This window comes from Grus americana, chromosome 2, assembly GCF_028858705.1.
Source record: "Grus americana isolate bGruAme1 chromosome 2, bGruAme1.mat, whole genome shotgun sequence".
Taxonomy (NCBI): Eukaryota; Metazoa; Chordata; class Aves; order Gruiformes; family Gruidae; genus Grus; species Grus americana.
Window position 1 is genome coordinate 100,360,214 of NC_072853.1, and position 27,417 is coordinate 100,387,630.

At 42.0% G+C, this 27,417-nt stretch overlaps 1 protein-coding gene across 2 annotated transcripts in view; it reads right to left on the reverse strand.

The window, feature by feature from the left end:
* Nucleotides 1–3,633: 3,633 nt before the first annotated feature.
* The window catches only part of MBOAT1 (membrane bound O-acyltransferase domain containing 1), a 60,010-nt gene continuing 36,226 nt past the window's right edge, over nt 3,634–27,417 (reverse strand). The window contains exons 5-13 of one of the 2 annotated variants that reach the window (XM_054816854.1): nt 23,977–24,032; nt 21,668–21,722; nt 18,741–18,924; nt 16,915–17,107; nt 13,626–13,729; nt 10,776–10,840; nt 9,246–9,378; nt 7,896–8,047; nt 3,634–5,473 (exon numbers count right to left, since the gene is read on the reverse strand). In XM_054816854.1, the coding sequence (XP_054672829.1) occupies nt 5,341–5,473; nt 7,896–8,047; nt 9,246–9,378; nt 10,776–10,840; nt 13,626–13,729; nt 16,915–17,107; nt 18,741–18,924; nt 21,668–21,722; nt 23,977–24,032 (1,075 nt within the window). In that variant the 3' untranslated portion in view covers nt 3,634–5,340. The remainder of the gene's footprint in view (nt 5,474–7,895; nt 8,048–9,245; nt 9,379–10,775; nt 10,841–13,625; nt 13,730–16,914; nt 17,108–18,740; nt 18,925–21,667; nt 21,723–23,976; nt 24,033–27,417) is intronic. The other variant, XR_008575899.1, reaches the window with a different exon arrangement.

The window sequence follows — 27,417 nt, forward strand, 5'->3', positions numbered from 1 at the left end:
CTGTGTATCTCCCTGATCAGATATAAAACAGCCATGTAATACCGTTTTTCTCAAACACAAAAATTAAAGCAGAACTAAATTGTACTAATACAGAAGCCAACTAGGCAAGAATAAACAGGCATCTTTATAAACAAAGAGAAATCCATGTGTCTCAAAGCAGTGACAATGTCACCATCTGAAGATGTTTCTGATGTAGAGGGGTACCAGTTTCCATCACTGGACAAGGCAAGGGTTGCTTAGTGTGTTGGGGCCCTGGCAGTATTTCCCTTCTCCTTGTGCTACAGCAACTGGTTTGGCCCGGGTATGTTCCAAATGCTTTTTGCTGTGCTGCTGGGCACAGTATTTACCTGTAAAGCATCTGACACATCAAGAAATCCAGCTGTGGGCATGGCACGCTCCTGGATCTGCTGCCTGCCATTCATGCCAGGGCCTCACGGGCAAGCTGCACGGCTCCTCATCCGTGTGCGGGGAACCATCCTGCAGTAGAAAAGCCTCCAGGCAAGCCTGGGGACTCACTTTGAGAGATGCTCTGTGGACGGACAATAAATCTGGTCCTGAGGGCAGTCTCGGGGCACTTTCAGGACTGATTTTCCCCCATCCTGTGGTTCCCTTCCATATTTGAGTCAGGTGAACAAAAGCGTACCCCCAGTTCTTAAGGCATATAAACACCATCTTTGCTACCAGCAAGGCAGCATTTCCTCCTGTAATAGTATTTTTTTCCAACGTGCCTAGGTCTTCAACGTCTGTAGCTCTCCTGCCCCAAAAGCAACACACATTTGTTACTGAGCATGGGAAACCCACCGGCTGTCCTGCAGTTAGCACGGCTGCACTGCTGCACACCCCCTCATCTTTGCAGCATCCCAAGCTCAGCACACTTGAATCTTCACTCGTGTTCGCCGAGGTCCAGTCGCCCACAGAGGGCACTACTCGTAAACGTAACCGAGCAAACGCGCTGCCACTTGACGTCACATCAGCACTCAGAAGGCCACGGTTTCCACCCAGAGCAAATCCAAATGCTCCATGCATATTAGTACTGTCACCTCTAAGAAGAAAGGGAGCAGCAGGCAGATGCTGCACAAAAGAATACATTTTTAAAGCGCATACTGTGTATTCGTACTCACGCTGAGATGTCAGGTAAGGCTTCCCACTCTGTCGCAGTGGAACACCGGTAGCCCCTGAGAACTGAAGTACATCAGCTCAGTGACATAAGGAAAGAGAACAGTACCTCAAAAGATAGTTGATATTTCAATATGCAACCATGCATGTCACTGTCTGGGGCAAGAATGAGGAGAGACATGCTCTTCCTCTGTCCCCAACATGCAGACCATAGGCAATCCTTGTAACACGGTCAAGTGTTAAAGCCCAGTTTCTAGTTAGCCCCTTTACTACTCCAGCCAGTGGAATATTTTTCTAAAGTCCCTGGTTCCAGGAAAGGGAGATGATGGCTTTAAATATCAGAGACACTGACGTCACTGATAGGAATTTTACCACTAGACTTCCTTGGGTGTCAGGTAATTTCTAAGAAAGGATCCAGATCTAGTCTGCTGAGCCTGCTTTTATATGTACAGAGAGGTAAGTGTGGGTTTATGCAAACACCTACCAATAGGCTAAAAATCTTTGGCCTTCTTACCCACCTACCTTATTTTAAGTGATGCAAAAATCTCAGCTATGTGCAATGTATGCATGCAGAACAGAGCAGCCAAAAAGGGAGGAAAAATATTTGCCTACCTTGCATCCCACTTCTGTGCTGCCTCCATTGCTTGGCATGCTCCAAGAGGACACGCAGGAATGTATTCGAGGAGGGGGACAGCTTACAGGACAGTAAAAGAAAATACTTTTTGCTTCCAGTCCACTGAGGAAATTGCTGAGCTGTTGCTTCTTTAAATACCAGACCCATAGTTAAATTGAAATGAAGTTTTGCTCTTCGTTCAGTCCCCTCTCCTAAGTGCAGCTCAACTTCTAGTTTAGTTTTAATGCAGTCAAATGTGCTGAAAAATAGCAGCTAGAATTTGCTTTCAGTCCAAGGGGATGTCTTTTTGGTATTCCTATATTTAAAATACAACCTTTGTCAACCCAGTACAATCTACCTTTTTCATTTCTGATAGCCCCATATTTCTCTCTGACAAACCATCAAGATTGCTTTTGTCTTCAGAATCTCTCTAGGAGCTCCCACTCCTCAGCTTTTTGCAACACAAGGAACACAGAGAGGGATTAGAAACTAATAACACATTGGTAATCACAGTCATCTATTTTAATCACTGAAGCACACCCTGAAATTACAGTATTCCAAGTAGAGACCGAGTAATTCAAGGCCAGTACTTGAGCTCCTGACATCATACTTCTATAACCTGAATTTCTACTTTGGGTCTTAGAGTTATATACTCCTGTGCAAAGTAGATGCACGCTACCAGCATGAATCTCCTCTAAATAGTAGTGGCTGTTTGCAGGCTTTCTAGAAAACCAAATTTTCTCCCCCTGAGAAGAAAAGGAGAGGAAAACTCAGTACAATAGAAAAAGGTAGTACCAAAGATAACAGCCCTTTTTTCAAAGGAGTATTTTACAGTGATTTAAATCCACAATGTGAGCTTTGCAGGACTGCCACGTTTGCCTAGGTAAGCTGCCTAGTCCAGGGTAACACAGTACAGCAAAGACCTTAGATCATTTCCTTCCCCTCCCCAGCTTTACGACTAATTCAACCAGCAAGTTTCCCTGCAAATGCAATGTGTCAAAAAGACTATTTCTCTTCTAATTAATGTAACATATCATATTAAATCTACATGACCAGTTCTCACTGAAGCCCAGGGTTCCTGTTTGCAGGAAGAGGTTCAAGCTGAGAAGGCAACGTGACAGGAGAGTAAGAGTTTGCTCACTAGCCCTGACTAACTCATCACATTGTAGAAGCTGAAACTACAACAGAAGTTGATGGCATTAGGATTAAGCAACTTCCACTTACGTGAAACCCCACCGATAATATCTGTCCTCTCTTGAACACAGTACAGGAAGGTCTGCAGACCAGTACAGGGGCTGTGCAGGCAGATCTCAGGGCACAGAGCAGCAGATACGAACCCAGAACCCTCACCGAGTGCATTTATTTTCCAGAGCAGGTGCTACAGCCAACCTGCTGGAAACACTTGCCTTCTTCAGGCCTGCTGAAGCCCCGAGTTGATGTGCATTAGGCTGGCTCTGCCAGCACTCCCAGAGATTCATTCCAGTTTCTGGGAGGTAAACACAGGCTGCCTTCAGCCCATGGGATCCCACGGCCAACAGCACCCAAACCCCTGTCCTCCCCGGGGATGCGCCCCGGTTCCCTCCCAACAAGCAACAGGGCCGGTGCAGCCAGAGCTCAAGGGAAACCTGGGATGCCCCAGATACAACTGAGGCTAGTGCCAACAAGGAGGAAACATGCATGAGGACAAACAAGGACTGGCCAAGTTAAGGACAAAGCTGCCATAAAAATGGACAGGGGTCGTTTTGTCTCCATTTCAGCAGGAGCAGGCTGTAAAGCCAGGCTAGTCTGTAAAATCCAGCAGAACTGAACATCTCCCCTCACAAGTGTGAGGGATCTCACACCCACTCACCCATTTTCACATTAGATGTTTGTGATTAATAATGCAAGGAGGTGACACAAAGGAATTTGTTTCTTCAGATCAACCTTTTAATCCCATCTCGCCTTCAAAATAAATTACCAGATAGACTTTTCCATGAACTATGCTCTAAATCATGAGGTGGTCACAGGACAAAAACTTCCCACCGGAGAAAAGAACAAAAGTCAAACTTTTTCTGGAACTTGCTTTGGTTCCACTGATTTGCTTCTTCCCAAAACATTAGGATTCTGCAAAATTTTAATCTGACACAAAAATCAGAATGCAGTAAACAGCAGATTCTTTGCTCAATCACACTTCAGTTAAATGATCATAAAGCAATGCCAATACTTTAACAATGGAATTGTTTCTACAAAATCCTGATAAAAACGTTCATGGAAAACAGTCATTTTTTAAAATGTTTTAGTTGGTTTTGATGTGTCGTACCAGCCTGTTTTATTGGCATAAGTGGATTTAAAAAAAGAAAAAAATCCCTGATGCAGCATTTTGTAGCAGGTTATCTCAACGCACAAGCAGCTCTTAGAAATTCAGCCTCCAAACATCCCTGTAAGCCAAGGACTTTACGAGCAGGGAAACTTGCATCAACAGGCTAAGTCATATGTCAGGATCATACAAGGACTCAGTCCTGACTCTTGTGATGATCATATCACATCCCAATATTTTGTGGAGAATGATTTATTATGACTATGACAATTACTGTTCAGGTTTCATATTAATGTTATCCTGCTGAAAAGTAACCCCTCCACAAGACGGGATGTTTTTGAGTAGAACAGTCTGATCCATTATAAACCTTTTTCAGATTTAACCCAGAACTGCGAGCTTTAAAACACTAAGCCCGCATAGCTCCTTAGTTATTTTGATACTGAAATGGAAGTGCTGCATGACTCTCAAACTGCAAAGGCAGGCTGATGTAGCAATAAGCGCCAGGTGCGTCATTAGAGAAGCACAACTCTGCAGATCACAGGGTGTATGTCCCTTCTTTTACTCTAAAGGGTGGTTGGTTTGGGGGGGGGGGGGTTTGTTTGTTTGTTTTGCTTTTGCTTGGCTTTAGATTTTGGCCTAGCCAGTTGCCAGTGCTCCCAGACACCTATGCCCAAGGGACTTGTCTTGCCCTCATTACCAGCAGGCGTCACGTGGAAGGATGTGAAATACCCTTGCTGCCAAGCTCGGGCTGCAGTCCCTGCTCTGGGGATTGCCAGTGAAAGCCCCGCTCCCTCTTCTCCCTGCCTGGGCAGGAGTCAGCGCCAGCACCTTGACCAAACCCATGTCTGTAGTTTTCTACTTGCACCATCTCTCTCCATAGCCAAGAGATGAAAAGCTTCCCGTGCCAGCTGCCCACAGCGCCAGGCTATCGGGCAGCTGGTCTAACTCTTTACTAGCTGCTTCCTGTCCCTCTAATCACAAGATTATTGATTAATAATTGTATATTTCTGTAAAAGAGCAAAAACGCCTCTCTGTGTGAAAAAGTTTAAATATATAAAAACACTTCATAAAAATATTTATTAAAAAAATCAAAATGCCCCATGAGCCTGTAAACGTTGCCTGTAAAAGCTTTCTTAACTGGAATAATTTGAAATGCAGTCATTCAGGCTCTTTTCTGCCCTGTCCAGTAAGATTTTAAGATAACCAATAGAAATGCCACTTGTCTTCTACTTCAACCATCCCACCCATTTTTCTTCTTCTTTGTTTCCAATATGTCACTTCGATTTCCCAGTGTCATCAGTTTTCTTTGGAGGCATCATTTGTCTTTGCTTTTAACAGAGTTCTGCACGACTTGATTCTGAGGCTTTCTTATGGAGTGGGCTTGAGGTCTGATTGGTAACGCGAGCAACACCAGGATGCTTAGAATGTGCATGTGAAAATACATAGACCTGGGAACAAAAGCAGAAAAAGAATATTATATTTTTGTTGGTAATAACATGAATTGTGCAACCTCAGTAAGTCCATGTAGAATTTAATGCTAAGTGATGAATGCAGAAAGTATGAACCTGACCTAGAAAGCACGAAAACACCCCCTTGAATTTCACACAGCCTATGCGTGTGGTATCCGCTGGCATTGATCAAAATGTTGCCGTGGATATTAATGACGCAAGAAATCAATCAGCAGACTCCAGAATCCAAAGTCTGACAGCTCAGATGAACCCATGTAATTCAACCCTAGACTTATTCAGCCCAGCTCTGTTTTAATGTTAGAGTATACAAGTCTACATTCTGAAGAAACATCCCTCAGGCTTAGGACATAAAACTTGTACAAGTTTAAAAAGAAAAACCAAAATAAAAAGTGATGGAAAGAAAAAAATCCATTCCAAGTGCTGAGATCTGAAATAAATCAAAACACTCAACTTTTAACTGGGGAAGGTCAGGTAATGACGTTTACAGAAGGGTTGTATTTTTGAAGGCAACTACTCAGAGATATCTTAATTTGATATCTTATTAAATATCAAATATTTTTTTTCAAATAAATCGATATACGCAAGATTGAACAGAAATAAAAAATACTGAAGCCAATTACATAAGGCTCTGGCAGCTTGGGGAGGACGGCATTTGGGAGCAATATGGTACAGCTCAACCACAGAGATGCACCTTCTTATGGTCTCTTTTATACTTCTTACCATAGTTCTAATATTCCTGTAAGGTGCTTAAGACCACTTCCAGGTGTGCAGTGCTCCAAATTACCTTGCTTAACAGTCCCTAAATTTAAGTGCTAACTATGTTCAAAGTCACTAGGGCAAACAATATTAAGGTGATGACACAATTTGAGGCAAGGGTGGAAAATAGTTTTCTTTGTTCAGAACTTTGGTAAAAGTAACATTTTTGCCTTCATGGATGCTGACATAGTGATAGCAAGTTCTTTATACATATTTATTTCTGTAGTTTTTATGTTAGCAAGGTAATCTCACAGAATTACATTAATATTTACTACATGGAATGGCCTTTTGTAGCACAAAGGGAACCAACTGCACTTACAGGGCAAATGTTTATAAACCAGTTTAATATTTCAGTCTTTTCTCTCCTTTTTTGTTCTGATTGCTGTTTGCTACTTTTGTCTTGGAAGATATAAAAATTACATATTAGCAAGGTACTCGGGAAAGCGTCTTACCGAAACTAATAAAGATTTGGAGTAATTTTTATATGGTAAGTTTTTCTGTGTTGAAATCAAATGTTTTAAGAAACAGGAATAGAAAATGTCAAAATTCAACCACCTTAAAACAGACTTACTGACAGCAGCTATCTTGACTACCAGTTTTATGTCTTTCATGTTAGAGGAGGAAATTGTCTTTCTTCTTAACCAACACCCATTACCCTATGTTGACAGTTCACTGTAGAATGAAAGTAAAGCAATGTAGTCCAGTCTCCCTTTTCAAATTATTTTCTCAATTTCTCTATTTCAAATTATTTTTATTAGAGTATATCCAATATACTCTGCAACATCAGTGTTTTCTTATTTTTATGGAACCTAGGGAAGTATTCACTTCCTATGGAAATGTTCAAAAAGAAAAGCATACTCATTTCAAGAAGTAATGCTCTGCCAGGCACCCTCCTTATCTCCTGCTCAGCAATTACACCTCCTGTTCCACACATCTGGCAGCTGGAAACCTGGTCTTTTCTCATCGAGTCCTTCCTACTGCCAACTCATGTTAGCCTTAACGTCTCCAGCCTTGGCCACTGTTAATGGTTGAGGCTTCACTGTTTTGAAGAAGGAAACTCAATATGTGAAAAGTCACATAAGGACACAGAAAGACAGAAGTAGAAGTGCACTGGCATTATTATCCAGTAACTGAAGGGGGCCTACAAGAAAGCTGGAGAGAGACTGTTTACAAGGGCATGGAGTGATAGGACACGGGGTAATGGCTTTAAACTGAAGGGGGGTCAATTTAGATTAGATGTTAGGAAGAAATTTTTTCCTGAGAGGGTGGTGAGGCACTGGAACAAGTTGCCCAGAGAAGCTGTGGCTGCCCTTGGCTCCCTGGCAGTGTTCAAGGCCAGGTTGGATGGGGCTTTGGGCAACGTGGTCCAGTGGAGGGTGTCCCTGCCCGCAGAAGCGGGGGTTGGAACTAGATGGTCTTTGAGGTCTCTTCCAACCCAAACCATTCTGTGATTCTATGATTATTATTATTATTATCATCTCCTTAAGTTACAGAGTGCACAAATCACCCCTTACACATTATTAAACATCCTGTTTGAACTCCTTTCAAATTTGATGAAATGCCAACTGCTTTTCAGCATGCTTTGGGTTATTTAACAAAAGCCTGTGCCGGTCTGAAGAAGAATAGTCAAGAGGAGAGAACTTACTTGTAAAACTTAATTGTGGGCTCAACAGCCAGCATAACAAATGGTGCAACAGTGTAGCACACAGCCAGTTGAGTGACAACCCAGGTAACAACGTCATAGGCTATCTTGAGAGGCACTGACGAGAGGAAGTAATGTCTGCAATTGTTTCTGATCTGCAGGTCAGGGAAAAGTAAACAGAAAATTATATAAATCCATTTCTTAGGCAAAATCACATGGACGTATTGCAGTGTATGACTCTCCACTTATCATCAGCATTAGTATTACAGAAAAGTTTATACACCAGTTAGAAAGGACTGAGAGTAAGAAGACACAAGTGTATTGACTGGCATACGCAAGATCCCAGAGTCAACCAGCAGCAAACAGAGAAGTGTCCCCCAATTTCATCTGTCATAATCACAGGAGCAGACTCATGTCGGGCATCTGGCATCTCTGGGGAGGGGAGTTGTTATGATTTGATTTTCCTCCCTCCTGGTTTTGATTTATTACTGGTTATCAACAGTGAAACAAAGTTACTTGAAATGAACAAATATGTGTTTATACTTGCAAGCGTGTGCTGTTCCCTAGAGATTTTAGTTTAGCTTCACATCTATGAAATCCTCATAAATGGGAGGCAAAGCACGTTAAGATTACATGTTCGGCAGCCTGCTCTAGCCGTAGCAGTTAATACTGATCAGTAGTTTAATTCGCCTTTCAAATTGACCCAGTTATTTATCCATAGTCAAACTCTGAAAGACAACAGTGGTGCTTCCCAGCCCTGCACAACTGGCTGGCTCAGCCTTGAAAGATCACCTGTGACAAATTTAATAACAGTGAGACATGAAACCTGTTCTGTCTTTGCTGACTCTACCCAAGATGAGGCCCATAAACACAGAGACCAGTTTACTGCATCTATTGCATCCACATGAAAGAGTTCAAGTTTGGGCTACTGCTCAGTCCATAACAGCTTCTTGTGAAAGACTGCACCCAGAGCTGATTACACGCCAGCATATAGGCAACATGACCTAGCAGAAGTCTGGACTCAAGCTTAACCTTGAATCCCAAGCTAATCTGACCGCATGGCCATAGCCGGTGGCACCACCAACTGTACACTCACAAGCACACTCTGTACACTCTGACAGCCAAGGACAGCATTGCAGCACGTGCAGAAGTGGTGCTGGTTATAACTGCTGGGGGTACTTTGTAATTAGCATCAATACAGAATAAATTTTCAGTGAACACCAAGCCCGCAAAGGCATGAAAGAGGGCTCACAGCAGGGACAAGCTGCTTGACCGTGTCAGGGTGGTCCCCGCAGTTGACAGCTGGATAGTATCTAGCATGGGCCTTAGAGGAAAACAATGAAAGGTACATACTGCTCTGGCTGCGAGCGTGATAAGGATTCCAGTGAGAAACGTAAAATAATATCCAGGATAGATACCATGCCACAGGGCCGACAGGATAAACGTTAAAGCCGTAGGGTACCAGGGAGCTCTGTCATAGCAAACACTGCAAAGACGAAAACAAAACAAGAAGCTGAATACAACTGAACAATTGATGCCACACTTCAAATCCTTCTCTGTTTTTAAGGTCTTATTCTGCTTTCTTAACGGTCTTATCTTTCCTCAGTTACAGATGAGGGCACTCTCTCTACAGACGAGACGCTCCCTTCATTTACATGGAGCATTAGACGGAAAAAGGAAGCATGCTTTTATGCACTGAGTATCCAAAGAATGCCTGTACAAATATTCCCGGTGCTCATAGCATTTAAATAAACATCAGCGCAAAGGGCAGGCAGGGCAAAGGGCAGGCAGGACTTATCCTTCAACTTTACACCTCTGTCTGGAATCACACACTACCCTTCAAAACTTTGACGGCAGATCAAGAGCAAGCCGAAGGACAGAGACGTGACCCCACCCTTCACTGGTGAACAGAGGTATTTTTAGGCACTGTTATCTGGCAGATGCCGGGAACAACAGGGAGTGTCGTAAACCGATGCAAAGCAGGGGATTCCTGCTAACTTTAGCAGCCCAAAAATCTTACTCAAGGCGCAAGCGAATGATACAGGTTCAAGAACACACTGACTGGTCTAGCTGAGGTTTAACTGAAATGCTGTCTTCTGAAGAAACAAGTCAAGATAATGCATTTCTTATCAGGAACATCATCTGAATCATGCAAAATAGTAGACATTGACTTTTGAGATATATTTAACAACAAAAATAGCTATGAGAACCACAATAAATCTGTGCCTGGGTTTCAGACCTCACACTGACTGTATGCTGAGCTTTAATCATGCCAAAAAGTGTAACCAAGTAACAGGAGACAGTTCAATCTACAAAACTTGGACTTACGCTAGTATTTATAAGTGCATTAACACTCATGGGTTAAAATCAGATCTTCTCAGTGCTATAAGAAGTCTCTTCTCCATATCCTAAACAGGGACTCCCTAGCAAGCACCTTCCAGTAAGTCCAAACTGGACTACACTGGGGCTCTGAAGAGTCTGACTTCTCCCCAGTTCTAGCCAAACTGGATCGCAGTGACACAAGGCTCACCTCCAGTAGTAGTACGCATGGGAAACATAACATAGCAAAGTGAAACAGTACAGCAAGAATAACGGAGGCAAACAGCAGCCTAAAAGATGCCATCAAAATGCTATTACTTTTTATTATGGAAGAATTGAACAGTTCATTTATGGCTTTGCTGCTCATATATAAAACGTGGGCATTTTACATTTGCAGCAATAAAACTTTACAGCACCAAATATCCTTGTATTCCACCAACTGCTACAGACACAGGAAACAAAGACAAGATGCTATAAATTTATGAGATTCACCAGTCAGTGTTCTTCCAGGCCTTCTAGAGTTTTTGGGTCTCACAAGCGCATTACTGTTTCATTAATTCTTACCGTTTTAGCCAGGCAGCTGTCTGAATGTTCCAGTTTTCAATGTACATTTTAAAACTTGTCGCAGTCTAAGAAAGAAGTTCACATGAAATGTTAGCACTGAAACCTGTAAAACAATACTTGCATTTTAAATTAGAGAGGAGAAACATGGAAAATATTAATTCTAGTAGCTAACTGTTGTGAAGGCTGTGCCACAGTCCATCATTACGCTAATGTATTTTGGGAGGGACATTAACTAGGCTGATTGCTCACCGCTAACACTTGGCACTTGCTGTAAAATCTCACCTTGTTTTGTAAAATTAAATACAATGTTTGGTTATTTTTCAAATTACAGGAAATCTGAAAAGCTTTCTTGTTTTAAATGTTTGGTTCTCCCTTCAGTTCATAAACAGCTTCATTTTTGGAAGAGAGATCTTGCCACCCATTATGCAGTCTGGACTTCCCTAGAGTTCTATTAAAACAAAGTACTATAAAAACTAAAAGAAATGCATTATTATGTGGAGAAGAAAGGGGGAAGACTGAAAAACATGGACAAAAGTTTTAGGACGAAATTTGGAAGCCAATTCTCAGCTCACTGCCCAACTTGAGAAATCAGAGCGGACTGAGAGCGCCACCTGTACCTCCTCGCAGCACCAGTTCTCCCAGCTTTAGGGGACTGCAGGACTCCATCCAGCATCAGTTCGCCTAATCCTGGTCAACTTCACCTGTGATGGCTTCCCATCCCTGCTCCCCATTTGTTCCTCGCCTGCTGACAGAAATCTCCGGGGACCTCCTCACCAAGCAGGGACATGATTCAGTGACACCACATTATTTTCTCATATCAGCTGGAGGGAAGGGCACACTGAAAAGATGGATTAAAGGCAAAGGGTTCCAAGGGGAATATGCAGATATTTTTGCTTTTCCACATAGAATCCTGAAGGCTAGCACTTCATCCTCTGTGTTTAAAGAGTTAAAATGATTACCAATTCCCAACACAGTACTGCCACATTTTAATTGCATTACTGCACCAAGAGAAGCCAAGAAAAATACGATCTCTCTTCCAGCTAAAATTGTCACTCTCTTTTGGCCTCCTTTAAGTTGTCCTGTTACATTACCAAGAGAGAAAGTAGTCATTGGCTGTCAAGGCTTTTGTCAAGTCCTGCACATGCATTCAGGTGTCGTCACATTTTAATGCCCTCACAACTCCTGCCACGTGCTTATCTTTACTACAGATCAGGTCATTTCTTAGCCACGTTTAGCACTCAAGTTCCAAACTCTTAAGCAATTTTACATATGCAGGTAGCTATACCTACTTAAAATGCACTGTACAGTCACACTTCAACTCCCAGAACTGTTGCTGGTGCATAAAGTGACAGTTCAAGGCTTACCCAAAGTAATGGTTTCTGTAGCCTTTCTTTTTTTGCATTGCACACATGATCAAATCAATGGAGAGCACACTGTTTTCTGCTCCTGGAAATAATTTTTCCACCCTGATCTCTATTGCCCGTGTGACCAGTAAAGGGAAAGGGTTTTGAGGGGTCCTACAGTTCAGTGGGTAGAGAGGACCAAAGGCTCCCATTTCCTTGATTTGGCTTGACTAAAGAGCATTGCCTGCACTTCGCTTTCCTCCTTCAAGCAGAAACTGCCTCAGCCCATCAAGGTAGGAATCGTCTCCTGCCCCAAAACCGAATCAGATATTGATTCAAGATCTCAGAGTGGTATCTAGGGTGCTGCTGTCATCGAGGCATATAAAGCATTTCTGGGCTGTGTATTCTCTACCACTCAAGGAGAGATGTATGCTGAGGATTAATTAAGGTTGAAAAAAACCACCAGAATAAGGATGTTGAGAAAGAGAGAACGTATAATGATACTTGTAGCTTTGGCATCTTTCAATGTTTTTCACTGAAGAATTACAGGGGCTCTTTCATTTTTGAGAAGAGCTATTAAAGCACATTCACTTAGTCACAGACCATTCAGCAATAAAGCAGTCAACTTGTTTTCATATGCTTTTCCTTTTAAAATCATAACTACAGAATTACAAGGGGAAGCTCTTCCTATTTCTAAAGAAAAGAAGCCTTTAGAAAGCAGTCTCAGACAACATAAACATTTTCACATCCCACTGGCATTCACAAAATATTCTTCGGTGCAAACAAACTACATTGGCCATCTTTTGCACTACAGAAACAAACATAAATAGTTTACAAAAGACTAATGGATGTTAAAAGTATACTGCAATCACAAGAAACGTGTGGCAGATTTTTTGAGAAACAGTGCAGTTTGCTGGATGGAGTTCTAGATCAGCATCCATCTAAGCTCTATGTGGCCCTGCCAATTCCCATTCAGGTTGCTCGGTTTGTACCTGCTGTCTCTCCGACCCTCACTTTTCTCCATTTACAAAAGGTACTCCAGGCACGTGCAGGGACCCAGCCCTTGCCAGTGTTTGTGCGATGCCTACTCGTGGCAGCCTCTTTCACTACCACCACCCATCTCAACTGGGTTAACAAAAGTGGAAGACTGTTAGAAGTAAATAAACAGAATACACCACAGATGGTGGAGAATCATAGCTGTGAGCAATTTATTGACCTGCTGAACTCAGCCACAATCTACAGTAATTGACTGCTCATTTATTAAACATCTGATTAATCATTTATTAGCCCTCTATAAACTATTTAGAAATGCAACTTGAATATAGAGCGTGACAAAGGCTGCATGACAGATGCTTTTTATCTGCCCAACAGATAAAATACAAAACCTCTCCATGTTGAAGAGGGGCAGCCTGGTGGCATGGACTTACTTTCCTTCCAGTGAAGCTTCTCCTCATTATCATGCCCATTTCTCTATAATTATGCCAATGCAGCCACTCCTTTAGCTCACCTCAATGTTCCAGATATTTAAATTGGACAACAGGTCCCAGCGGAAAGTGCCCCTCTCATCAACTCCACTGAATCCATAACCAGCTGCATTGTTGACTGCGTCTGCTGCAATGTCAAAGCAAAACGGGTCAAATCAGACGGCTGGAGGAGCCGTGTTTTCTTACAGGTCGGTATGACACTAAACACACATTCGAGCCAGCTTTATAGCAATTAGCATTCTCTCTTTCAAAGAGAAGCTTCCTCTTGGCAAAGGGGCATTGCTATAAGGCAATTCAAGAGTCATTTCCTCAAGAGGAAAGACTAGCTACTCCTCGCGTAGGACAAATAAAATAATAAAATAAAAATATAATAACAATGGATAGAAATCACTTTTCCCATTATTTTGCTGTTGTTATTAATGTGAGATATGATATACAAGCGTTGCCATAAAATGAATTAGCATTTTCCTCAAAAGGGTACCTGGATGTCACAGCATTCAGAAAAACTGTAGTGTCTCAAAGACCTGCTTACCACTTCTGTTGTGTTCCAACATGCTTGTTTTAATTAAGACTTTCATTCAGACTTCTGCAGACAAAGCCTTTTGCTAATCCTGTTGCTCGGTGCCTCCCTAAGTACCTCACCCTCTCTACAAATCATATATCGAGTAACTTCAATTACAGACTTAACTACTTTAAGGGCAAATAAAAGTTTGGGTAACGGTAGGCATTTCACATGCTACACTCTTGCTCTTTCCCAGGGCGCCGGTCAGCTAGCTCTCCTCTCGGCTTTGTCTGGGAGCCATCTCCTCACTGGGACTCAGGATCCTGCTTTTAACGTGCCCCTGCCAGAAATCCTCTCTCTGTGTACTAACAAAACAGGAGGGACTCATTAGCTCTGGATCAGTAGGTGCAGACAACACCAAGTATTATTGGAAGAAAAAGGAAAGCAAAAATACAGGTAAGGCTTTTCCTTCTAGATCATTTACGAAATACAAGCCTGGTTAAGTTATGCTTTAAAAAGGTCAGCATTTCTTTTTCAAGAATAAAAACAGATTTTGCTTTGTAAGTGCTATGAACACAGGCACAAGTGCATGGAGGAATCCCAAAGCTCAAAACCAGGGAGAGAACCTAATTAAAAGCAAACAGAGTAACAATAAATAAATAAATGAGCAACCTTCTCTAACCTGAAACTTTCCATTTTATTTTCCACTTTACTAAACAAGCTAGATTTTACTGATGGAAAGAAAGGTCTCCAAGTTTTTAACTATCTCCCTTTTTTAAAAAAACCAAACACAACAAACAAAACCACAACAACCTTGTCTCAAATTCTGTTTACCTTATGGTAAGTGCCAGTGTCTTGCTATGAGATCAGTAACGAGCTGCCCATAGGGCCTGCCCAGTCTCAGAGACTGGGGCTGCATGTAACTGTCACCCCAGAGCAGGGGGACTTCTGGATTTGCTCCTCCTTGCTCCAAGGGTTGCAGGGACCGCTTAGTGTTTCTTTGCCAAAAGCAAGAAACCAGAAATCCAGGGGCATAACAACACAGCAGACCCATCATCATCTCGCTGCTGCTGCCTGCTGTGCAGGTGTAAAACGCAGGAGAATCGCGATTGTCCACCCTCGAATTGCTCACAAAACCCCAACCTCCACAAAGCCCAGCGGAGGTTTCCCTGCTGACTTGAACAGCTCTGGCGTATCGCTTTCACAGCTCCTTGGATGCAGGTGTTCAGTCCCAAATTGGTTTCTTCGGCAGCTCTGAGTTAGGTTTGCAGCCACGTTTCCATGAATATTGCTAATGCGGCCAGAAGCCGAATTTTCTCTCTCCGTGGATCTGGAGGAATTCAGCAGCGCGGCTCTTGCACAATAGCATGACTGTCCTTTTCCGAGAACAGGAAGCGCTTATCGGCCGTTTCAGCAGGCACTTTTATAATGCCCTGGACCATGCCACTGGGAGCTAAACTGCAAAAGGATAAAGCGTCTGCTGTTCTGCTGCCTGGACTTGTAATGTGAATAATGGAGGCCTCACCCTCCAGTATGCAATGCATGCTTTTCCTGAAAACCCTCATTTGTAAGATACTTCTACAGCCTCTATGGCTTAGTCATGTCACAAATTCAAGTTCGGTTTATCTCTTCGATAATGGACTTTTAGTTAACTATAATGCCAGAAAAAAGAGAGGCAACAACTTAACATTGGATCTCACAAAAATAAGTTTCTGACCAAGCAATTCTTTATCCCAAAGCCTTTCCCATCCCACACATGCCAGTCCTGGCTGTCTTCCCTTGATATGTCAGTTTTACTCCCAGCAGTTTAATCACAGCCTCACAATTAATTTCCCTGGCTCCTTCCATCCCATCTCAACGACACTCTTCTCAATTTCAGGTGTATGCATTGCTGGCTGGGCTTTCAGGATCTCCCCTACACACAAAGTCATGTAATACCAGCAAAAAAATGCAGTCTCTCAATTTTCAACCTGACCTAGAAGGATTTGACTCCTTACACATAGATGGGAAAGGTGACTTCTAAAAGGAAGAAGGTAAAATACAAAAAGATTATTTTGACCACCAGTTTATCTGGCCCCCAATAAAAGAAACTGGCTTCTTTCTATAATAAGCCCTCTTCCTTCTCTTAGTTTCCTTGCAGAGATCCTTGGGTCCTTCCCATCACCTCTTTCGTTCCCCACCTTCCCCATGGTTCTCCAATCCTTTCTCTTGACTGCTCAAAGCTAATGTGTGTACAGGACCCCACAGTGCCTTAGAGGCAAAGCCTAACTTCAGCCCCCCAACAAGCACTACAGCTTTCTAATACAGATGCACATGCTAAAGATGTCCCTAAAGGCAGGGAGAGGTCTGTTGGCACTGTAACACACTTCTAAAGCCCGAGCCACTGTGACAAATTTTAACGTCCCAACCCCAATGATATTAAGCATGAATGAAGCATAAAAATCAAGGTTGAGAGGCAGCAAAGCTGTTTTTTTCCCCTAAGAATTCCTGTAAAAATTATTTTGGTACAATTCCAAAGTTTTAAGTAAGAAGAAATTGTTACATTGACATTACTGGCAAGAAGCTGAGAAGCAGGTTTGCCTCCAGAGGTACAGGATGTCAGACAAGCTAGAAGAGATTTTATGCATGTTTTTCAAAACTTTTGATGTCTCCCCACTTCAGCAGGGTCCACTGCATACAGGAACACCTCCCACGTGAACTACAGGTCTAGGGGCTAATTTTTTTTTTTTTTTTTTACCCCAATGTTCCAGACCCCCTCCCCCATTTATGAACTTGTTACCCACAAAAATAAGTGATGTGGCCAGACTTACCTAATGTCCATGCAAAGTAATACTTTGGTTTTGCTGCTTGTGTTACAACATACAAGTAACCAAGTCTTGACAAGAAGGGTGTTTTATCGAGAAATTCCTTATCAATAATATATGCCATGGGAAAGTTCTTGGTAAGTGTCAAGAATAAAATGAGAGATACTAGTGTGATACACAGCTTGTACATCACTGCTCCCTAAAAAGCACAAAAACCAATGAAACATTCATTAGAAACATTTGCTTAAGTGGAAAAAAAAAAAAGCAGTGCTCATGACATACAAAAACAATGCGGTTCAAAAAGCAATAAAGTTAGCAGTGACAAAGTTGATAATTAATTTAGAAGAGGTGACAAAGAAAAGGCCACAGTCAAAGCTTTGGTTTAATTTGGTTTACTGAACTCCCTATAGATAGGTACAAAGACAAAATTGGTGATGAAATTCACGAGAGACACCTACATAAGTTAGCGAACGTCCCAAAATGAGAAAGGAAACAAACACCAAAACCCTACAAGGGAAAGCAGAAATCTTCCCTATATGTACTGTCATCTCCTGGAAGTAAAGACTGGACTCCTCCTGGAAGCCAAAAGTATTGGTATTCAGTACAACAGTAGGTCTTATGGTCCAGCTACCATCCAGAGGTCTTGCTAAAAATCACTTGTCCAAAAAGCGTACGTCTCATACAGCATGTATACCATCCCATGACATAGGGTATTTGCTATGCCACAGTGTTTTCTATTACAGCTTCCTAGCTTTCTATATACTATTACTGACAATCACGTCAGTAGTTCGAAGCTCAATTTCAAATACACATCAAGAGTAAACTCTCCTTAATACAGTCATAATTAAAAAAGTAAATCTGGCCCTTGGGTACTCTGTAAAAGGTGACTCATGTTCTCAAAAGACTAATAAAAGTGCAATATACTATTGAAACGACAATGCATTTTTGGATCCCAAATACTCTTTTTATATTCTCCATATTCAGAAATAAACTAATGTGCAATTATCTTTAATGCGAATTTTAATATTCTCTGCTGACTTGCATCTAAAACAATATAGGCCTTATTCTGACCTCAGTCAGACTAACGTAAATCAGAAGCAATGCCACTAACGTCAGTAGAAATACAACCGCGTGCAACAGGAATCAGATATGCATAGACACATAATCAATTTCAGAGAAGACATGCTGCACACACTCATGAAGCTACACAGTCATTGTCACCTTAAGTTAAGAGAGAGGAATCTAGTCCTCATGCTATTTAATCCTGTTTTACAAGAAGGTCATTTTATAAGAAGTTTTTAAGTAATATTAAAAAAAATATAAAATAAAATTAGTGTTAATAGTATGTGGAAAGTGACCTCCAAGTCATCTTAAATAGAGTGCGGGATTCCCTTGCAAAGCGCCTGGACAAGCTGCAGTTTCTGATTAGCCATGATTCATGTATGCCTAACGCCTCCTGCACTATGGGCAAGATTCGACTTTTTTTTTTTTTTTATTCCTGACATTTCCTCTTCTATCAGGAGCTGAACTGCATCTCCTCATTGTCAGAACCTGCAGACCATTCCCATCGCTGCACAAAGGACACCCATTAACCAATGACCCGTTTTGCAAGCCAAACGCATTTGGGGAATTCAAGAGGAAGACACTAGCCCCTTCACCCCTGACCCTGTGATAAAAACAGCAACCACTTCACAGTAAAAACCCACTGTAACGTTTACTCGGAAGATAATCTAAAAAATGGTTTCTCCTCTTCGTTTTTAATTATGAGAATCATGTACAAAGCTGTACTCTCCCACCCTTTGCAATAAATCTTTGTCATTTTAAAAACTTACAGTTGGAGAAGGATCAGGAAGTCTGTCATAACCCTTCTGCTTCCAGTTCACTTCTAACAGTTTCATGTGCACATGCCTCCCTTCGATGAAGGCTATATAATCCTTGTAATTGCTGCAAGGCCCAGCTATGATGCTCATAAAATTGAGGAGATAGCTTAAATACTCCAGTAAAGAAGGTCTTGTCCTGTAAAAATCATCCACACACAACAAAACAAAAAAACCCAACAAGGTGAAATACAGCAAAGGCTTTCATGAATGCTTGTGCTGTTTGCCTCAGCCTCCAACTCTCTCCTACCACCCTCCCCTCAGCTGAAAGCTCACTGTATCTGTTTTGGAGAAGATGAAGCACGGCTTCTCTCATATCCTGGCGATGTCTGGCAGATGGCAGCCAGAACAAGGCTAACATGGAAGTGCTTGAGCTACAGGTGAACGAATGCTACCGATTTGAAAAGTTGTCATTTATTACTAGAAACATTTTAATCAAAAACAGTCATAAATTTAAATACCCACTCTCAAACAAATTGACTTGCACATTTTGAACAGGCCAGCAGTACCAGGAGTGAGAAGCTGGTAACTGGTTTTGGACATCTGTCCAGTACATCAGGGACCAGTAAGGGCTGGCAGACCACAAGCTGAGTAACACTGGTCTCGGCAAGCAATGCAGTGCAGAACCTTGCCTCGTGATGCAAACCACAGGGCAGGGAGCACTGGGGACCAGGACCCTCAGGCTTGAGAGGGGCTCTCACCCACCCTTCGGCTCAGCCTTTTGGAAAATGGGAAGCATGATGTAAGACATAGAGGAAGAAAATGAAGAGGCACTCTGTCCTACTGTGCAAATAAAGGAAGTAATTGCCTGTATTGCATCATGAACAGGAAAAGGAACTAAGGGGAAAAAACACATAAATCAAAAGACAGCTGAAGATGAAAGTCAAAAGAAAGTTCGTGTTCGTTATTTCCATTTTTGCAAGTGCATATCCCACAAGTTCCTTGGGGGATTTCACATCAGATGTAAAATGAAGAAGATCCACTGTCCTTGCTAAAGATCAGTAGGATGGAAAAGAAAGATACCAGAGGCCTGTCACCACTAGTGCAATTTGTAAATTCTTGGGCTTGCTTTATGTAGCAGAAAACGCCGTCCAAATTCTGCACTGAGATACACAGTGCTCTCCACGAATGTGCTAACAGTCACCATCTAAGTAAACGAGGAGTCCCCAGATGAGAACAGAAACTAGGGCACAGTGTTTCAACACTTTTCTGTCCAAAACACAGATGGTCACGCATAAACCAAAACTCACTTAAAATTCTTTCAGACCAAAACATAAATTTCTAACAGAAAAACTAAGCAACAGTTAAACATTTGCTATTGCCTACTTCTATTCTGAAGTGGAATTAGTTTGAATAAACAGTTAGCTTAGCCAGGATTTTCTGCATTCACCCTGCTGGTTATTGTAGATGTTAGTGCCTGAATGATATGTTCTCTGGTGAAATCATTTCACAGAAAGAAGCAGCAAACAATAAGACTCATCTTTCTGCTCTGCAAAATCAGGTCCGTGATTTGGGCTTCTAAGCTCTACAGTAAGATTAAAAATAAAGTCATTAGTTTCAGCCTAGATTCTGCACGTGGGTGGGTGGGGAGACATGAGCAATGCACGAAGGAATGTACAGAGGATGAGAGAGAAACAAAAACAGACCAAGAACAGGAGGGAAGACAAAAGGCTGTGTTACCAAAGGGGATTTAAAACTCTTCAGTTATGACTTGTCTGCCACCAACACTCAAGCTATTGGTGTGTACTTTCTATTATGAGGTCACCTACCGTACAAGCAAAAAAAACCAAAGGCCTGTTTGGTGAGAATTTAACTAGAATTAATCTTATGGTCACAAGGGCCCAGTGCAGTTAAACGTTATGCTGTGAGCTTTAAAAATAGACACAAAGCTATGGGTGACAGCAAAAGTTATAAGAGCCTCCCTACAGGAGTTTTGCTTTTCAAGAAATTACTCCTTTTTTTAGAAGCTCATAGGCAGATTTTCTGATTGCTGAATCTTCTGCCTTGGAAATTAAGGAAATAATTTCCTTGGCCTGAAACAAACACTTTATGGTGAAAAGTAGTTATGGGTCTAAGACTAATTCTGTTACACTAATTCTTCTTCTAAAAAAAATAAAATAAAATAAAATTCACCTGCATCCTGCACTTGTATTGAGAGACAAAATAAATAAAAAAGTGCTCAAACATACGATCAACATGCTGTATCCCTCTGAAAAATGAGAAGACTAGTCATGTAACATCAAGGACTAGGAATATTAACATTAGAGAGGATGATAGGAAAAATAAAATTTCAGTGTCCAAAAATTATGGCAAAGAAAAGCAGTACTTGAAGGGTGAGAATCAAATCAAAATGGATTTTTACTACACAGTGGTTTGCTGACAGAGGAGGAGTATTCCACTTGGATAAATAACATACCCAAGAAAGGATGAAGTCAACAGCCAAAAAATCCATGTAGTACAGTCTTAGCCTGAATATAAAAGAGTTAATTCAGCAAAAACTAGTTTTGTTGCATGTGGCGTATATATTTAAGTCAATGAGATGTTGCCAAGTACTTCAGTGCTTTACTGATTAGCACAATGTGATAAAAGCAAAAGTCCTGGATTGAAGAAATAAAAAACATAGCAGAAAAGCTATGTTTGTGTAAGGAGGGCACTGACAGCAGCATTACAAAACCAAAACTGCTCAAGCAAATAGAAAAAGCAGGTAGGATTTTTGGCTTATCACGGACTGGAAAGAAGCAGGGAACATTTTCATGGCCAGGCCACTAAGGTGGTCCTGACACTGCAAAGGAAAAAAAAAAATCAAAACCACAAACAAACCCAAACCCTAAACTTCTTTGGATGAATTTAAACTCAAAACAGTAGGGTAATTAAATTCTTACTTTATAGCAAGCCTATTCTGCTCAGCAGTGAGTTCCTCAGCTTGTCGCCCTATTCCTAGGGAGAAAAAAAGTCACGTTAGATCTTTCCCAAAGCCAAACAGTGAAAGCTATCCCCAAAGTCTTATTTTTGCATCCCAGAGATAACCACCTAAAGCCATAAGATTTGAGATTTCTTTGCCACAGGCAGTCGAAACACAGCTCAATCCCTAACTTTTAGGTCAACTATATTCATGTACCACCCTACCTCTTTACCCAGTTCCTTACCTCATTCCCCTTTTCTCACCCTCGCTACCCTTTCAGGAAGGGCAGCCACAGTACTGCCCCCCCCTCCCCCCCCAAAATGCAACTCACAGTGACACCAACTGGCAGTGGCCCCCAGCAGCCTCTGCTAACAGTCCTGGGATGGAAAAACCGCTGTTCCCAGGAGCTGCTGATGGTTCATTTAACCAGCAAGCCTCCTGCTGGCTCCTTGGTGAGAAATGGAGCATTTCACAGCAGGAGGAGTGGGCAGTGGAAGAGAAATGGGCTCTCAGGAAACAGAAGCTCTACTGGTGTGAACGAGCAGCCCGCTTGCCTGCTGCTGGAGCAAGCCTAAACACACACATCAGTAATAATCTGGAATTGTACAAGGTCCAGACTGGAAGGGCAACCTCCTGTTGAGTGCACGAGACCTTTGGGGCCAGACGTAGAGCATAGACTCACTGTCCCAGGAAAACGATGGAAAAATCTTGTATGATGGCCAGCGCATAAACAGACGTTGATCATAGCAAATACCTCAAAACCTTCACTCTGAAGCTTTAGCTGCACATACTGCGAGGAATCCCGCTGGCTTCAGCAGAACAACTCCCCACGGGATGAGTCATAGCACTTGATGCCGAGCATGCATCTATACATCTTCACAAGATCACGGGCTTGGCATCAATTAACACTACTGTTCTACACATACTGGCCATAATTACCGATACACACACACACAAGACCCATTTCCTAGAAAGACTGCTGATAAGCTGCTCATTTCCATTCTCTCTCCACTATTACAGTTTGTAAATACCGAGTGGGTGTGAGTTCCAGGGAAACAATTAAGCACTTAATTACTTAAGGGGCTGGGTATTTTGTTTGCCTGTTTCCATTTATGGGCAGCTGCGTTAAATTTTTACAAATACAGATTTGTCACTGATGCTTGAACTACAAGCTGCTCCATTTGATCAGCTACTCCATATATGGATGTTCACAATGTAATGAGCCTTTTCCACCATCATTAATCTGTAGGATTTCTGGTTTGCTTAAAATGCTCCTGCCTCTGCTGTTATCTTTTTCCTTCTGCCTGTTGGTTTACCTTCAATATTCTAGGCGCACGTCCAGGCTGCGCACCACTGCTGCATGCAGCGATACCTGAGCTGGCTAGCTTAAACAGTAGAAGCAGAGAAGCCCCAGCAACGTGAATGTCAATGATGAGGTCAATTAGCCTACGCAGAGCTTCAAGCTGCACCCATTATAGCCAGCTAAAAGCATTAGACCCACTTGTGTGAACTTGGCTTGCAAACAATGCTAGACCCTGCAGTTTGTGGTGTGGTCATCACCTAAATCCTAGATTGTAACTCTATAGCGGGCTACTTATCTAGTCACCCACAGCTTATAATGCAACAGGCCTCGGACCATCAGAAGTTCACACTGCAACATCAGGAGATAGGAGCAATAGCAGTACTGGTGACAATTGACATTTCTAGCCTTTGCGCTGTATGAGACACAGGCATTTTACTGGGAAATAATAGTGCTCTTTGTCATGGCACAGCACAAGACTGAAGACAATGTTATTTTGCTTGTAGCTGTGCTTCTCTCTGCACCGGGAAAAAGCTACTGAATTCCATCTTTCGCAACTCATGGAGTATATTATCACTGAATATATCAGTGATAGCGTATTTCTGCTACACTGACATTAATGGCATGAATGACATTAATGTATTAAATACAACTCTTGATTTTTGAGAATCGAGAACAGCTTCAGAGAGCTTAATGGAAACACACTGTAGCATCTGAACAGCAGACACTGGTACTAGCTAAAATCCAAGTTGGGCCCCAAGGAAGCAGAGCCCCCAAAGGGGAAAACAGTTGTCTTCATTACTGCAAAGACAGTTTGATCCTAGAGAACTGATCAAAACCTGCAGTTTCTTGTTTTCCTCCACAAAGTGTTTTTCTTCTTTATTTGGAGCAACTTGCTGAACTACATTCATCCACTCCGTAACTCAACCACAGAATGGGCTGGAATAAAAGGCTGTCTTCAGGACATGGGAAGAGATTCCTTTTCTTACCATCATGTAGCTGGCATGCAAGTGTTGTGATCTTCTGTGTAATTATCATCAGCGGACTGCAACAAAGACAGAAACAACAGTTACATGTCTTGTAATACAAATTATTCCCAACTTTCTTACTGAATGTCTTTATCCCTTTAAAAGGCATAACTGTATTAGCAACAAGTGGAAAACATCCAATTAAAACTGAAGGAGGAACTCAGGCATAAGACAATTGCCTGGGTTCAAAACAACCCCACAGTAACTCGCACTGGAATTTTTAATTGCTAAGAGCACACAAAGCCCTATTTTATGTCTCCCCATCCTGCAGCAGTGCAAATGGTAATTCAGAAGAAATTGCACCACTAGGAAATACCAGCTTCTGCGGTCCACTGGGCTTCCTTTCAGGCAAAGACCAAATTCAAGCCCCGCATGATGCAACACTAGAATACAGCAATGCTGTTGTAACATAACTCTGGCTCTTCTTACTTTTACTCTCCTATTGTCTGTCTCCTCAGTGCCCTAAAAAAAAAATGTTGACTCTGCAGATACACATGCTTATTTCCCCATGTGAATAGCCCTATCAATTAGGGCTGCGTGCAAACAGCGGAATAGCTGTCAGCACAACAGAGCTTCCCACTTGCTTCTTGGCCATGCAACTGCCTTGTGGACAGCCTGTCCAAGATGTACCGTCCAACTGGGAGCATTTGGGCATGTGGGATCTGGAGACTCCCAAAACCAGGAGCTAGTCGTACCTGAGCCACGCTTACAGGCTACCCAGCAGCTCTGGGGCCAACCAAACAAGCAGTGTAGGATTAGTCACTATGTTCAATAGAGCTGCTTATACTTCCCATATCCAGCCTTACAGAGATACTTAGCAGTGTAGGCAATGTGAGTTGCTGCAGCTAAGGAACAGAAAAAAGGCAAAACTCGCCTTGGGGGCATTAGGAGCTGGTCCCCATGAGGGTAAAGGACACAGCCAGGAGCATTCAGAGGTATGTAAGAAGAAAGATGGGGGAAAAACCATGGGGACAGCTAGTCAGTTCCTCATAGGCAGAGGCTCCAGGGCTAACTGTGGTCCATATAGAGCTTCTCAGGGCAGTTGAGCCCTAAATACAAAACCTGGCACTGAACAATGGTAGTCTGGAAGGACGCATGGAAGGCAGAGCAAAGGACAAGCACCCGCTAACGCTGCTGCTCCCCATCTCTCTGCCACGGGAGACACCAGCACAGGGTGCCCAGATCTCACACTACCTACGAGACCTTCACAACTGCGATAGCCAAGAGACCGTAATGGGTGATGAGGATACATCAGTGTTTTCAAAGCATTAATTGTGATGATTATACGTAAAACCAGTTCCACAGAAGGGATTTGCCTTCTCTGAGGATTAATACAATGGGTTATTTCTTGATTTGGTGATAAATTATCAACATAAACCACACAGAGGTTTCTGCTTGAACACAAATGTTGTCTTCAACATGGAAATTAAAACCCAAGTTTGTGTACATGCTATTTACAGAGTTTGACCAGTATATATGGAAGTTTTTAAAGAGACATAGATGATTAGTCCAAATATTATGGCTATTCATTTTAAACATTGTAATATATTTTCTGGAATCCAATGAAAGAAGAAAAGCTGAAGGGTTGTGGTTTTGGGTTTTTTTAGTTCAAGCACTATATTTTCCCCACCAATTTCTCAAGGTAAGGGGGGAAAAAAAAAGGAAAAGTTACATTTGATGATATCTCTGTCTAAAATAACAGTCAAATATTCATGTTCATTTTTGAGATATTCTGAATCATCCTTGACTAAAATTGACCTACTGGTTACAATCAAATGTAAATCCAATGGCTAAGATAAACTGTTTGCCATCTGATTATCCCATTATGATATATCAAACTGATTTTCAAGATAATTAATATGCTGAATAGGGTAAACACAAGAATACTGGAAAAAGACATTCTTTCATCATAAGTGGTCTTTTTTTAATACTAAATATAGCTGATTTTTTCAAGAGCCCACATGTAATTCTGCGTGGATGGAGTAATTTGCATTTTCTACCCAAAGCCAGAGAACATGCAGTATCAGCCAATTTCTTAATCAGAAACTATTTTTATCATTTCAACAGCCTCTACTTGAAATATCAATAAAAGCACTTGCACATAAAATCCAGAACAAGCTTAAATATACACAGGTCTGGAATACAACCGTAACACTAGGGCTTGTACAGCAGCTCTTCTAGGGTCACCTAGACCATTGATTGCAGCTAAGGAATGGATGAATTCAACAATGACTTTTCACCTTCCAGACAAGTCCAATACTGTGAAATAGTAATTCTAATTTTTAATCCAATTCACTTTTCAAGAAAAATTATTTGTAAGCTATATTTTCACCATTATCTTCAACATCCTATTTCTCAAAGTAGAATTTCCCATTCAGACAAAATTTTGCTTTGCTTTCAAAGACACATAAATCCCAATCTTTAAGCATATGAAAAAGCAGATTTTTTTTTTAATCCTTAAGAGAGACAGAGGCTGTCAGTGAAGCAGCAGTTCTACCACAATAAACACAGATTTTTATTTTGTCAGTGCTTGACCTTTTAGCTTTATGGGCAAATACTAACACTTGTTTCAAATTGGTTCAATTTGTTGCATATGTTTCTTACTGCAAGCACTTTATGCTAATATCGAAGTGGGTAACTTTAAGCCTCGGGCTCAGAGCCAAAAACTGTATGCCTTTAAGTGCCTAAATTTAGATACTCGTCTTAGAAAATTGGGCCCCCCACCGTAAGCCAGAGAGAACCGAAATGCAAACAATCCTGATGTGCTGATTAACCGGGGAAAACAGAAGTGCAGCTTGCACTGAAGTCATACAACATATAAACACAGAGAAAAGAGTGGTTCTCTTCATCTATATTAGGAATTCATCGCCTCATTGATGGCACGTTGTGACCCAGCAGACCAAGTCAGCCTCAGGAAAGACGGATGGTCTGCCTCCCTCAAATCCCAGCTCCAGAGGAGACAAACGAGCACAACAGCGATGCTGCTGACACCGTGGGTGGGAGGGAGAACCACAAAGCGCATCTGAGATACCTTCGGTTCTCTCTCCTGCCATCATCGTATTGCACATCTACATATCTCTTACATACCCTGCTCGGGAAGGTGGAAACCTGCTGTACAGTGGCAATGGGATGACACCCTCTAAATCTACTACAACACAAGTATCAAGTATCATTAAATGCTTCACACAACGGGTAAGCAAGGTTTCAGGTGAACAGGGAACATCCTCCTCCTCCCTCACCCATGCACCATTCCCCTGCTAGCTTGACCTCACTGGGGGACCGAGCCTTCGCAGCAGCAAAGGGCAGAGCACAACAAAACAATGACAGTACTGGAGCTCTCCCTTCTTCTGACACCCCTTTGGGGTGTGGAGGCACCCCATCTTCTGCACACCCACACCTGTC